We start from the raw sequence: 11,494 nt of genomic DNA, 5'->3' as shown, positions 1-11,494 counted from the left end.
CTAGCGGTAATCACTTCCGGGAGGCAGGCGGAGCGATAAATACGCACATGCGCGGAGCAGTTTGTCTGCGTTACCATGGTAGCTGGAGCCGCTAGCGCAGGCTCTAGTGGCTGAGATCTCAAAAGTATTTCTGCGAGGGACCAGGCACGGCTGCTGCTTCAGAGCCTTGGTTACGATCTCCGGAGCCCAGCCGCCGCTGTCTGTGGAGAGAGAGGCCACCCAGCCGGGATCTTACTTTAGGGTGAGGTTTCCCATTTGGGCGTATCACACAACGGGCACGGCTGCCCTCACGCCCCTTTCCTCCCGAGGGGGCTTCCCTGCCACAGGCACAGGTCAGGATGAGGTCTCTGTTCGCATGTGTTTATCTGCCAGTGGATCTGTTCGAGGTGGGAGGATCGGGCACTGTCGCGATGTTGACAGGCGGCATCACGATTCTCTTGCGACCCGACACCCGCTCCCAAACTTTGGGTGGTGTTGAGGATGTGAGAAGAGATTGGATCTGGGAATGTTTCGTTGGGTTTTTTCCTCTTCAGAGCCCTCCCATGGCTTCCCAGGAGAGGGTGGAGACGGTGACCAAAGGAACAGGGTTCTGGCGCTGTCCCAAGCCGACCACTTACACCCCAGGGACCTGCGAGCTGCTCAGAGGTCAGTGCATTAAGGGCAGAAGAAGAGCGGTGGTCAGTTACCCTCTGTTTCTCAGTTCTCCCCTACATGACTTATGGCTTAGTAATCGTATTTTCAGTTTACAGATAAGAAGCCTGGAGTTCAGAAAGGTTCAGGGGTCTGGGTCCTACAACTTGGAAGTGACCCAAAGTCAAAGAACTAAGAATTTCAGAGTGGTTAACTCCCATGAACCCCTTAGATCACACTTTCAGTTTCCCCAGGGAAGACTTATTTCCTCTCCACCCATCATCACCACAGTGGAACCAACTGTTATGTGTCTGCTGCTGCTGCTCTGCTGCTAAGTCGCTTCAGTCGTGTCCGACCCTATGCGACCCCATAGATGGCAGCCCACCAGGCTCCGCCGCCCCTGGGATTCTCCAGGCAAGAACACTGGAGTGGGTTGCCATTTCCTTCTCCAATGCATGAAAGTGAAGAGTGAAAGTGAAGTCGCTGAGTCGTGTCCGACTCTTAGGGACACTACCAAATACCTTTTCCTTCACTGTGCTTAGTGCAACCTGTAATCAGATACCTAGCGTGTTCCACTGAATTAATGTTGAATTAACATTCAGTTCATGAACTCCATCAGGGCATGATGCCTGTTTTGGCTCACATTTGTAGCTCCAGCCCCTGGCACATGCTTAATGAATACTTGTTCATTCACTCATTCATTCACTCAACAAAAAAGTTTTAAAGCCCACTGTGTGCTTTAGACATTATCCCAGATGCTGAAAAAACAGCGGTAAAGAAAAGAAATAAGCAAAAATGATTGTTCCCTTGGAGCTAATATTCTAGTAGGAAAGTAACAAATAATAAGTAAGTATATAGAACTTAGATGGTGATGAGTGGTGTAGGGAAAAAAAAATGTAGAAAAGGAAGGGAATTCCCTTGTGGTCCAGTGGTTAGGACTCAGTATTTTCACTGCAGGGAGGCCCAGATTCAATCCCTGTTCAAGGAACTCAAATCCCACAAGCCAAGTACTCAGGTGCCCAGAATGGGAGCAGGAGGCGATACAGTATTAAATTTCAGTGGGTTGAGATGAGGCATCTGCTTGCAGCCCAGGAAGCCTCACTGAAGTGCTTTGTCTTGCAGTGATGATGAAGGAATCCAAACTGACGAACTTCCAACAGCGCCACATCACGGACACCATGAAACGTAAGAGGCTGCCCACCGAGGCTTCCGGAGGAGAGGAGTTCTGGGTCACATCTTAATGCTTTCTCCATGTTGAGGAGTAGGGGACCTCATTTTAAACACACACACACAAACAAAATTTGAATAGTATTTCTGACCCTTGCTCTTGGGGAATTGACCTTGCAGGGTCTTGATCTTTGCTTCTTCACAAGACATGGGTCCCAGCCCATGAGCCTCTTCTGCAGTCCAGCTCTAGCCAGCCTTCTCAACAGGGAACCAGCCCATTTGAGACTTCCTGCCAGTCAGACAGTCTGAACACTGTCAAGTCTGAAATCTCTCCCACCCTCTTACACACATAACATATGAGCTCTCCAGACTAGAGGCCTGTGTGTGTCTTATGCATAGTTTTATTCATTCATAGCTTAGCTGGCAGAAACATGATTACTGGAAGGCTTCCAACTTAGGAAAACTATGCAAAACCTTTCCACATTTTACCTCTGACCACACACTGTATTATTTATTTTTAATGAAAAAAAGAAAAAAAACTGAATGTTCATGGGCACGGTAACAAGGTGCCCTCTAAGATCTTGAAAACAGCCTTGCTTTCTGAGATTTAACTGAATCAGCTTTTAGGGGATAAGAACAGAGATCTGTAAAGTTACCTTTAAGAGGATACCATAAGGTTCAAGCCTGCCAGGTTTCACTCAAATCTAACAATAGCTATTGCCTTCTTTCGAGAAAGAAGGTGCCTATCAGGAGGCATCTGGTCAACCACAGAAACTGGGATGGAAGAGTCAGAGAGACAAATACTGACTGCCCAGCACTGGCTGGGGGAGTGAGGCTCCATCAGGTCAGTTCAGAAGTCAGATCTCCTTCCTTTTTGTGGACAAGGACAATTCAGGCTGCCAGAGCCTACCACCACAACACAGCTGAGTCACATAACTCAATCTCCAAACTCAAGTCATCTACTAATCATTTGATGTCCCTTACAGATCCTCTGGAGAAGGGAATGGCAACCCACTCCAGTATTCTTGCCTGGAGAATCCCATGAACAGAGGATCCTGGCAGGCTATAGTCCATGGGTCGCATAGAGTCAGACATGACAGAGCAACCAACCCTTCCTTCCTTCCTTCCAACATGACCATAAAGAGAATGTGCTAGAAATTCCATTAAAAGTAAACACCAGGAGACCAAGGATTGAGCCTGCCTTGTTCACCATTGTACCTTGACTCCTAGTGAAAGTGAAGTTGCTCAGTCATGTCTGACTCTTTGCGACCCCATGGACTGTAGCCTATCAGGCTCCTCCATCCATGGGATTTTCCCGGCAAGAAAATCTTGCCTTGCTATTTCCTTCTTCAGGAGATCTTCCCGACCCAGGTATTGAACCCGGGTCTCCCGCCTTGTAGGCAGACGTTTTATCATCTGAGCCAGCAGGGAAGTCCTTGACTCCGAGGTGCTCAATATTTATTGAAAAACTAATTTGATTAGTGGTTAGGTCAACACAAGTCACCAGTTTGCCAGTTTTTTTCTCCTTAGATGTTTTCTCTTTAAAATATTGCCTCCAAGCATTGGTGTTGAGTCTACTTTCTTCTCCCAGATTCCCCTCTCTACTCTCTTCTTAACCAAGTCCTACTTCTTTGAGGCTTAAATTCTTTTGCAAGCCACAAATTCCTCTCCTTCACCTGAACTCCCAGGATTGCTTGGGCTCTAACTATTTGCTGAGACTGAGCCAAAAGAAAAGGTGGCATTTGGCATTGGACAAGTAGAAATAGCAGACAGAGTAAGAGGAACATTCTAGGAAGCATAGCATCTCTTGAGAGAAGAGAGAAAAACCATGGCTGGCCCTACATAGAGGGCATGAGAAAGGAAAGGCAGCGGGAAACAATGGCAGCTCCATCCTTCTGGTTCTTCTGGGCAGACACATCAGAGTCATCCTGTCCCCTCTTTCCCTTTCTCCTAGACCTCACATCCAACCCACCAGAAGTCCTGTCTGCTTGACCTTCAAACCATTTCCTGACTGTGACTACCTCTGCCCTTGACCCCCGTGCGTGCGTGCTCAGTCACTTCAATCGTGTCTGACTTTTTGTGACACCATGGACTGTAGCCTGCCAGGCTCCTCTGTCCATGGGATTCTCCAGGCAAGAATACTGGAGTGGGTAGCTGTGCTCTCCTCCCTGGGATCGAACCTGCGTCATTTATGTCTCCTGAAGTGGCAGGCAGGTTCTTTACCAGTAGCGCCGACTGGGAAGCCCTGACCCCCAACTCTATATTTTCTATTTTTATCTTTTTTTTTTTTTTTTGCTTGCACATCTTGAGGGATCTTAGTTCCCAGTCCAGGGATCGAACCTGTGGTCCCTGCAGTGGAAGCAGGGACCACCAGGAAATTCGGAACACTGTATTTTCAATGGCAGCTAAAGGGGTGACTCCTCTGCTCAGAAGCCTCGATGGCTTCCCACCTCACACACAGTAAAAGCCAGTCTTTCCAGAGGCCTATGAGGCCCAGTGTGTCTCTTGCCCTCCCTGACCTCTGACCTCTACTCCCACTCCATCCCACCCCTGGCTCAGTCCATTCCTGGCATCCTAATCTGCTGTCTGTTCTCAGATGCTCTGGGCACATTCCCACCTCAGGACCTTCACTTGAGCCATCCTCTGTCTAGAATGCTCTTCCCTAAAATATCACCTTGGCTGGCCTCTTAACACTTATGGGTCTTTTCTCAAATGTCACCGTGTCCATGAGGCCTTCGCTGGCTACCCTATTTGTAACGGTAAATCCTGCTCTGATACACCCCGTGGCCCTTCCTGTACTGTCAACATCAGCGCTGTTATCATCATCTAAACCCCAAATGTAAGTACTGTGAGGGCAGGCCTTTGTTGACCACTTTACCCCCTGAGTCCCGGGCCTGGCCCATAGGGTACATGCTCAATACTACCTGCTGGGTGATGACAGAGAGGGCTGGAAAGGTACGGGAGGTAGACAGGAGCCAACTCAAAACAGTGGTTGGGGGGCATTCCCTGGCGGTCCAGTGGTTAGGACTCTGAGCTTTCACTGCCAAGGGCGCAGTTTCAATCCCTGGTCAGGGAGCTAAGATCCATGTGGCACGGCCAAAAAAATAAAGACGTTATAGATAAATGGAGTGATCTGGAAAGACGTTCATGGTAGATTGTTAGTTCAGTTCAGTTCAGTCGCTCAGTTGTGTCTGACTCTGCGACCCCATGGAAGATTGTTAGTCTATTACTGAATAGAATGCAGTGTGATCCAGGCTTTGAAAAAGGAATCTTACACATGCCCATATATCTTTGAACATGTTTAGGTAAGCATCGAAAAGAAGGGGCTGAGACCACCAAATTGTTACCACGGCTCACTGTAGAGGGGAGGGTGTGGAGGGGAGAAGGGAAGACTCTTCCGTACCGTTTGACTTGTTTTAACAGGTAGGAACCACTTAGGTGGGCCCCCTGACCCTGACCCTTCCCTCCCCAGGAGGAGACACTCTCCCCCTGCAGTGCAACCCAACTTCCAGCCAGAGAGTCTTGCCTTCCAAGCAGCCAAGCTCAGCCATCTACCTGCCTCCCATCCTGGCAGCCCGGTCCCACCTCCGGCCTGCCTGGAGATGCCAAGCCAACGGGGCCTACAGCCGGGAGCAGTTCAAGCCTCAAGCCACCCGTGAGTAAGGAGCCTCAACCGCAGCCCCTCTTTTACTCTCTGAGGGGGGTTAAGGGGGGCAGGGAGACAAACAGCCCACAGGGTGCTGAGTAGGCGGCTAATCAAATTCTCAGGCCATTTATACCAGTGCTCTCGAACTTCGGCATGTGTTAGCTTGGAGGCATTCAGGGTGTGTGGGAAAACAGTTAGCTGGTTCATTTTTATACATTTTCCCAGAATTCTCTTTAACAGTTAACTGGTTTCCCCCCCACCTCTGATGAATGTTTGGAGGTCAGGTATCACAGCTGTTGCTCTAACTCATATGGTGCCTGGAACCCCGGGTTCCTCTGTGCCCCAGCCTGTTTCAGAGAGCCATTACATCCCCTGCTTTCCACTTGGCACCTGACGTGACTCTTGGCCCCTCCACACAGCCTCCCCATCCAGGCTATACTGCACAGTCATTGAGTTTCCTTAGCCTTACTCTGCACCCAGGCAGTCTGTGCATTTTTTTTTTTTTGATAATTTTACTTATTTATTTTTGGCTGTACTGGGTCTTTGTGCTGGCTTTTCTCTAGTTGAGCAAGCAGCGGCTAATCTCCAGTAGCAGCAGGCAGGCTTCTCATTGTGTGGCTTTTCTTGAGGAGCACCTGGGCTTCGGGAGTTGCGGCTCCCAGGCTCTGAAGCACAGGCTCAGGTGTTGTGGTGCATGGGCTCATGTGGGAGCTTCCCAGATCAGGACTCGAACCCCATGGCTCCTGCATTTAAGAATCTGCCTGCAATGCAGGAGACCCGGGTTCAATTCCTGGGTCGGGAAGATCCCCTGGAGAAGGAAATGGCAATCCACTCCAGTACTATTGCCTGGAAAATCCCATGGACAGAGGAGCCTGGCGGGCTACAGTCCATGGGGTCTCGAGTCGGACAGGACTTAGTGACTAAACCACCACATTTACCACTGAGCACTGGGGAAGCCCAGTGTGTGGATTTTGATGACGCTCTCTTCTGGGTTCTTTCAACACCTTCTGGCCTACTGTGACTTGACCAGTGCAGAAGCGGCCCAGGGTAGGAGGTGCTGGGTTTGCAGAAGCCCTACCATGTTCCCAGGCCCCCTGCAGCAAGCATGCTCCAGGAATTGAGGGTGCCCTGCCCACCTTAACTAGGCCACGTCTGGGCCCGACAGGGGATCTGGAGATGGAGAAGCGAAGACTCCAGAATATCTTTGCCACCGGGAAGGAGCCGGAGGAACGGAAAAGAAAGCCCCATCCCCTGCGACAGGAGGACCCAGCCCCTAAGCTGGACCGCTTTGAAGAATGTGAGCCCCTGAGGGGCCAGTTATGCTGGGGAGGGGAAGGCAGAGTGTGTGTGGAAGGGCCCCGGGGAGCAGGGGAAGGGGGGAATCCCTGAGGGCCATCGAGTGAGAAACGGACCACAGAACTGCTTCCCGTTCCCAAGAGAGGCAACCTGCTGCCCCACCAGCCCTCCCAGGAGCGCGGGGGCCCCTGCTGTCCTGTACACGGATGGCCCTCTCCCTGTCCAGTGGTGAAGGAAATTCAGGAGAGGAAAGAATTCCTGGCTGACATGGAGGCCCTGGGGCAGGGCAGACAGTACCGCGGGATCATCCTTACTGAAATCTCCCAGGTAGGAGAAGCTCCAGGGAAGGCGGACGGGACGTGAGTGCGGGGGACAAGACGCGAGCTGAAGTGAGGGTTCACTGGGGCCGTTGCGGGGGTCCCACTCTAGCCTCACATCCGCCCTGACACCCAGCTTTCCCCAATGCCATTTGCAGAAACTGCAGGAAATGGAAGACATTGACCACAAGAGGAGTGAGGAACTTAGGAAGGCTCTTGCCACCACTTAATCTACCACCCGCCCCCCACCCCCCAGAGGGCGGGGGAGCCCACCCCCTTGCCGAGCAGGGTCACCCCCAGGTCAGCCCACCCACCCTGCCCTTCAGCCATGGAAATGGTTGTATAGCATTGCCCCCACCTACGGTACCCTGGACACAGCACCCTAGAAAATGGACCACATCTCAGAAAATGAGCTGATTCTCCTCCAGGCTCTGCCCAGGGATCTGGGGTCAGCTGAGCCTCTGAGACCAGTCACAGATCCAGACACCCACACACACACTTTCCCAGTCTTTTCTCGGGGAAAGTCACTCACACACACACACACACACACACACACACACACACAGTGAAAGCAAGTCCAGACACACACACACAGAGACATGCACACACAGTGAAACCAAGTCCAGGTCTTAACCATCTTGGGTGTGTGTCTAAGGGTGTCCACCAGGGCCTCTTCCCAACACCTCGCCCACTGTGTGTCCCTGTGTCCCACACATTAGGTTTTCTGAACTTATTAATGAATATGATTCCTTTCTTCCTACCCGTCTTAGGACCTACTTATTTGACTTCTTACAGCCTTGGACAAATATTTAACCACTATGATTAACTGGCTAATAAAACACATTTACCGTAGGTCATTACACACACCATTTTGTTTTCAGAGGGATAAGGCTTATTTGTTCAAGGAGTTAGAATTTTTCAAGCCCAGTTGGTTTTTAGCTGTTTTTTTCCAGTAAAAATGGAACCAAGGCTCCCGGAGCAGCCCATGGGCGGGTGCTGTGCTAGGCAGCCGTGTCACTCCTGGCTGACTCCCTCAGTAAACACCCACGATGGTTCATCATCCCTGGTGAAAACCAGGGCTCACCCAGAGACTCCGACCAGAGGCATTTAACCAGCAAGTGGCCTCCCCGGGATTCAGAGTTAGCTTTCAGTCTTTCCACCACCAAACCCACAACCCACAGAAAGAAACCCAAAGGGGTGGGAGGGATCCAGACCGAAGGAGCCCTGCTTCAGAGATCCACCCCCAGCCCGTGCGTCTGAGCCCGCCCACCTCATCTCCAGCAGCTTGCCTGTGAGGCCTGGGTGGCTGAGATGTCCACCCACAGGAGTTGCATCCCGGGCCTGGCACACAGCACGCAGCAGTCCCCACAACTCTGACAACCACAGGCCTCATGCTCTCCAGTATCCTGTCATTTTCCCATCCCCGTAAATCAAAGTATTTCAGAAATTTCAACCAAGCCTCCCACTTGGAGGGATTCATATAATCCTCTCAGGCCACATGACCCCAGTTGGGGTTTGCAGAATAAACATGGTCCTGCAGCCACAAACAAATAAAACAGAGAGGACCAGCTCAAGGGCTGGGGCTCCGGAACATTCCACGGGAAGCCTGCGTCCACACTCCCTCAAGAAGCCAAGGGCTCAGGGTGCAACCTGAGGAGGACAGCCGTCCTCTATCTTGAAGGACATGGTAGCACGTACCCTTGATTTCAGTTCAAGTCAGTTTTACAAAGTACACACACGCTCCACTGGATTTCCAGTTTCTTTTGAAAAATGCAAAGATCTGGCCCCACTGGGCCCACATCCCACAGGCTACAGTTGACTTGGGTGAGGGACAACCTCCCCCTCTGGTTGCAGTGTATCTACCCCAGTTCACCCCAGTCCCCACCACCCAGGTGTCCTGACACCAAGGCAGCCTGACGGGGCCGCCCCGCAGGACGCATCCAGCCTGGATTCGCCTGTGTCACCTGCCTGGCCCCCGAAAGGCGCTGGAGCTGGTGACTCCAGCGGCAGGTCAACAGGCCCGTCAGGAAGGAGACGGTCAGAGGCGTCCGTCTGGTCCCTCTGGGAAGGAGGGAGAGACTGGTCCCTGCAGAGGAAGGCGTCCTGCCCAGGGGCAGGGAGAGAGGGGCCAGGGCCCCCGGCAGTGGACAGCCCCTCCACGCCCTCCTGGGTCAGTGGAGATGCCAGCCAAGAGGCACAGCGGAGGCAGGGAAGAAGGTAGGCCTGGCAAGGGGAGGGTGGCCCAGGGCTGCAAGGCACTGGCAGCTGAGGTGGTCTCTGTTTATTGTCAGTGAGGAAAACCCTCTCAAGTTAATACAGTGTGATCTTTCCCCAGAGGCGTGCTGAGGGAAGGGCCCTAAAGGCACCCCGGAAATAGCTTATGGCAACAGTGCTTTGCCCCAAGAGCTGCTGGGCACGTCCCCTGGGGCGAAGGTGCTGGTCCCCATCGGCTCCTCCTCTCCCACAGCCGTCTCGGGGTGAGCGGCCATTAGTCCTTCGGAGGCGACAAAGTCGGGAGGGAACAGACAACAGGCGCATGTGAGGAGACAGGCTGGCGCTGACCACCCAGGGGCGGGTCCGCCGCACCCCAGCCCTGGGGTGGCGGGGAGAGCCTACAGGAGGGGCCGGGGGCCACGGTGTGGGGTGAAGGGCCAGGGTTAGCACCTACAGGCAGCACGCCCGCCTGCTGCTGGTCTGGGGCCCGCCCGCCTCCCCCGAGGCCCTCCCTTGGGGGGCTCAGCTCTCAGGCACCCCACCCACCCCAGCACCCTGTCTCGGGCAGGAACACTTCCTGCGGAATGAGGGGAGGTGAGGGATGCACCTCCTAAGACTTCAAGGAACAAAGTGAGGGGTCTGTCCATCAGGCCCCTTCGGGTCTTGAGGACACAGTAACTACCTCCAACTTTAATTAAGAGACTTCATAAATAGAGCTCCTGAGCGCGGAGAAAGAGAGGCAAGGCCGCCTGCCCTGACAGGACGACAGGGACTCAGACCCAGGACGGGGGGGAGCGGGAAGGGGCCAGTGTGGCCGAGCCTGGCTTGCTGACCTGCCCAGAGGGCAGGAGACCCAGGCCAGAGGGTCCACCACGGGCAGACCCCCATGGGCAGACAGACCCTCCGCTCCCCTCTGCACGTGGCACAGGAGCGAAGCAGGACCAAGGGCAGGGGCTCGTGGGATGAGACTCTGCTCGCTCCTGGGGTCAGTCACAGCATCTGGAGTCAGGGGAGCCAGGCAGGGGGCTCAGAGGAGAGGGAAGAAAAACTCTTTGGCCCAGACCAGCCAGAGGACCCTGAGGAAGGAGAGGCCATCACCCAGAGGCTCCCTCCCCTAAGTCATCTTTCCTCTCGACTGATCCTGAAGGGACACAGAAGCTCCACCCCCGCCCCGCAGAGCGCAGCCAGTGGAGGGTGGTATCCCCGGCTGGCAGCCCGCGCCGTTAGCTCCTGTCTCCGGGGCACTTGCTCTTGGTATCACGCTTGTTTCCTAGCAGCTTCAGCACCTTCATGGTCTTGAACTTGCCCTTCTTCTTGCCCTCGGGCTCAGTCTCCTTCTGGAACTCTGCGGAAGGGAAAGCGCAGTCGATTGGGGCGGGAAAGGGCAGTCGATTGGAGCGGGCCAGGGAGTGGTAGTGATGGCCAGGGAGTGGCAGCCAACAGTCTCAGCCCACCACCACCACCACCATGTCGCCTGAAACTGTGGACATGTCCCTTCATCCTTTTGCGTCTCCAGTTCTTCACCTCTAGGACGGGACCCCACCCCTTCCCAGAATTTCGGCAGGGATCGGGAGATGAGCACTCATGAAGGCATTTGGGGAGCCCTAGAGCACGGATGATGTTTTATCTCTAAAAGCCTCTATTCCCCTATAGCTCTGTGGCTCACAACACAAACACTGACTGTCAGAGCTAGAAGAAACCGCAGAAATCATCTGGCCCAGTCCCTCACTTATTATGGACAAGGAAAATGTGAGTTTGAAACAGATTACCACCAACCAAGCTCTTTGTGGGTGCCAGGCCATGGCTAAGTGGTTTATACAGGTTATCTCAGTCATCCTCAGCACCCACCCAGGAGGTGGGTGCCTCTGTCACCCCATCCTGCAGACAAGGATAGTGAGGCCTGGAGGGGTGAAGCGCTGGCACAAAGCCACCAAGCTGGGACGCATCAGAGCTGGGACCAGAATCCAGTCTAACTGGAGCCCAGACGGAACCACAAGGCCGCAAGATGAGTCACTGGGGGAACCAAGATAAGGCCCAGGCCTCCTGACTCCCAGTCCAGTGCTCTCTCAACAATTCTGGGCACTATTTTCTCCAAGGGCTGGGGGGGCGGGGGGGTGACTGCTCTTTGAACCCACAGACCCCTCCTGAACCAGCTATGGATCTCAAGGAGGAATGCACAGCTCAAGGCAGGCATGCCCTGGGAAATGGCCCTATAAGCCACCAC

At 53.4% G+C, this 11,494-nt stretch overlaps 2 protein-coding genes across 8 annotated transcripts in view; one reads left to right on the top strand and one right to left on the bottom strand.

Moving 5' to 3' along the window:
- Positions 1-63: 63 nt before the first annotated feature.
- C5H22orf23 (chromosome 5 C22orf23 homolog) lies at positions 64-7,908 on the top strand. Of its 3 annotated transcripts, none has more exons than XR_015164497.1 (7): positions 64-241; positions 534-645; positions 1,753-1,815; positions 5,270-5,456; positions 6,609-6,740; positions 6,966-7,066; positions 7,215-7,908. XR_015164497.1 is itself a non-coding variant. In XM_086402768.1 (7 exons), the coding sequence occupies exons 2-7, from the start codon at positions 543-545 to the stop codon at positions 7,284-7,286; spliced, it is 654 nt and encodes a 217-aa protein (XP_086258894.1). In that variant the 5' UTR covers positions 64-241; positions 534-542; the 3' UTR covers positions 7,287-7,908. The 3 variants fall into 3 exon arrangements, 2 of the variants coding, with proteins under 2 accessions (XP_086258894.1, XP_086258895.1); XM_086402768.1 differs by having other exon boundaries at positions 5,270-5,452; XM_086402769.1 differs by lacking the exons at positions 6,966-7,066; positions 7,215-7,908 and having other exon boundaries at positions 6,609-6,872.
- An 894-nt stretch (positions 7,909-8,802) lies between these two features.
- Positions 8,803-11,494, bottom strand: part of MICALL1 (MICAL like 1) — a 29,398-nt gene continuing 26,706 nt past the window's right edge. For all 5 annotated transcript variants that reach the window (XM_086402761.1, XM_086402762.1, XM_086402764.1 and 2 more), the window contains exon 16: positions 8,803-10,615. In XM_086402761.1, coding sequence (XP_086258887.1) covers positions 10,494-10,615 — 122 coding nt within the window. In that variant the 3' untranslated portion in view covers positions 8,803-10,493. The remainder of the gene's footprint in view (positions 10,616-11,494) is intronic.

Source organism: Bos grunniens, chromosome 5, assembly GCF_055505025.1.
Source record: "Bos grunniens cultivar Pamir isolate PY7600 chromosome 5, Bosgru_T2T1.0, whole genome shotgun sequence".
Classification (NCBI taxonomy): domain Eukaryota; kingdom Metazoa; phylum Chordata; class Mammalia; order Artiodactyla; family Bovidae; genus Bos; species Bos grunniens.
The sequence above is the reverse complement of the archived record's forward strand: the minus strand, read 5'-3'. Positions and strand labels throughout refer to the sequence as shown.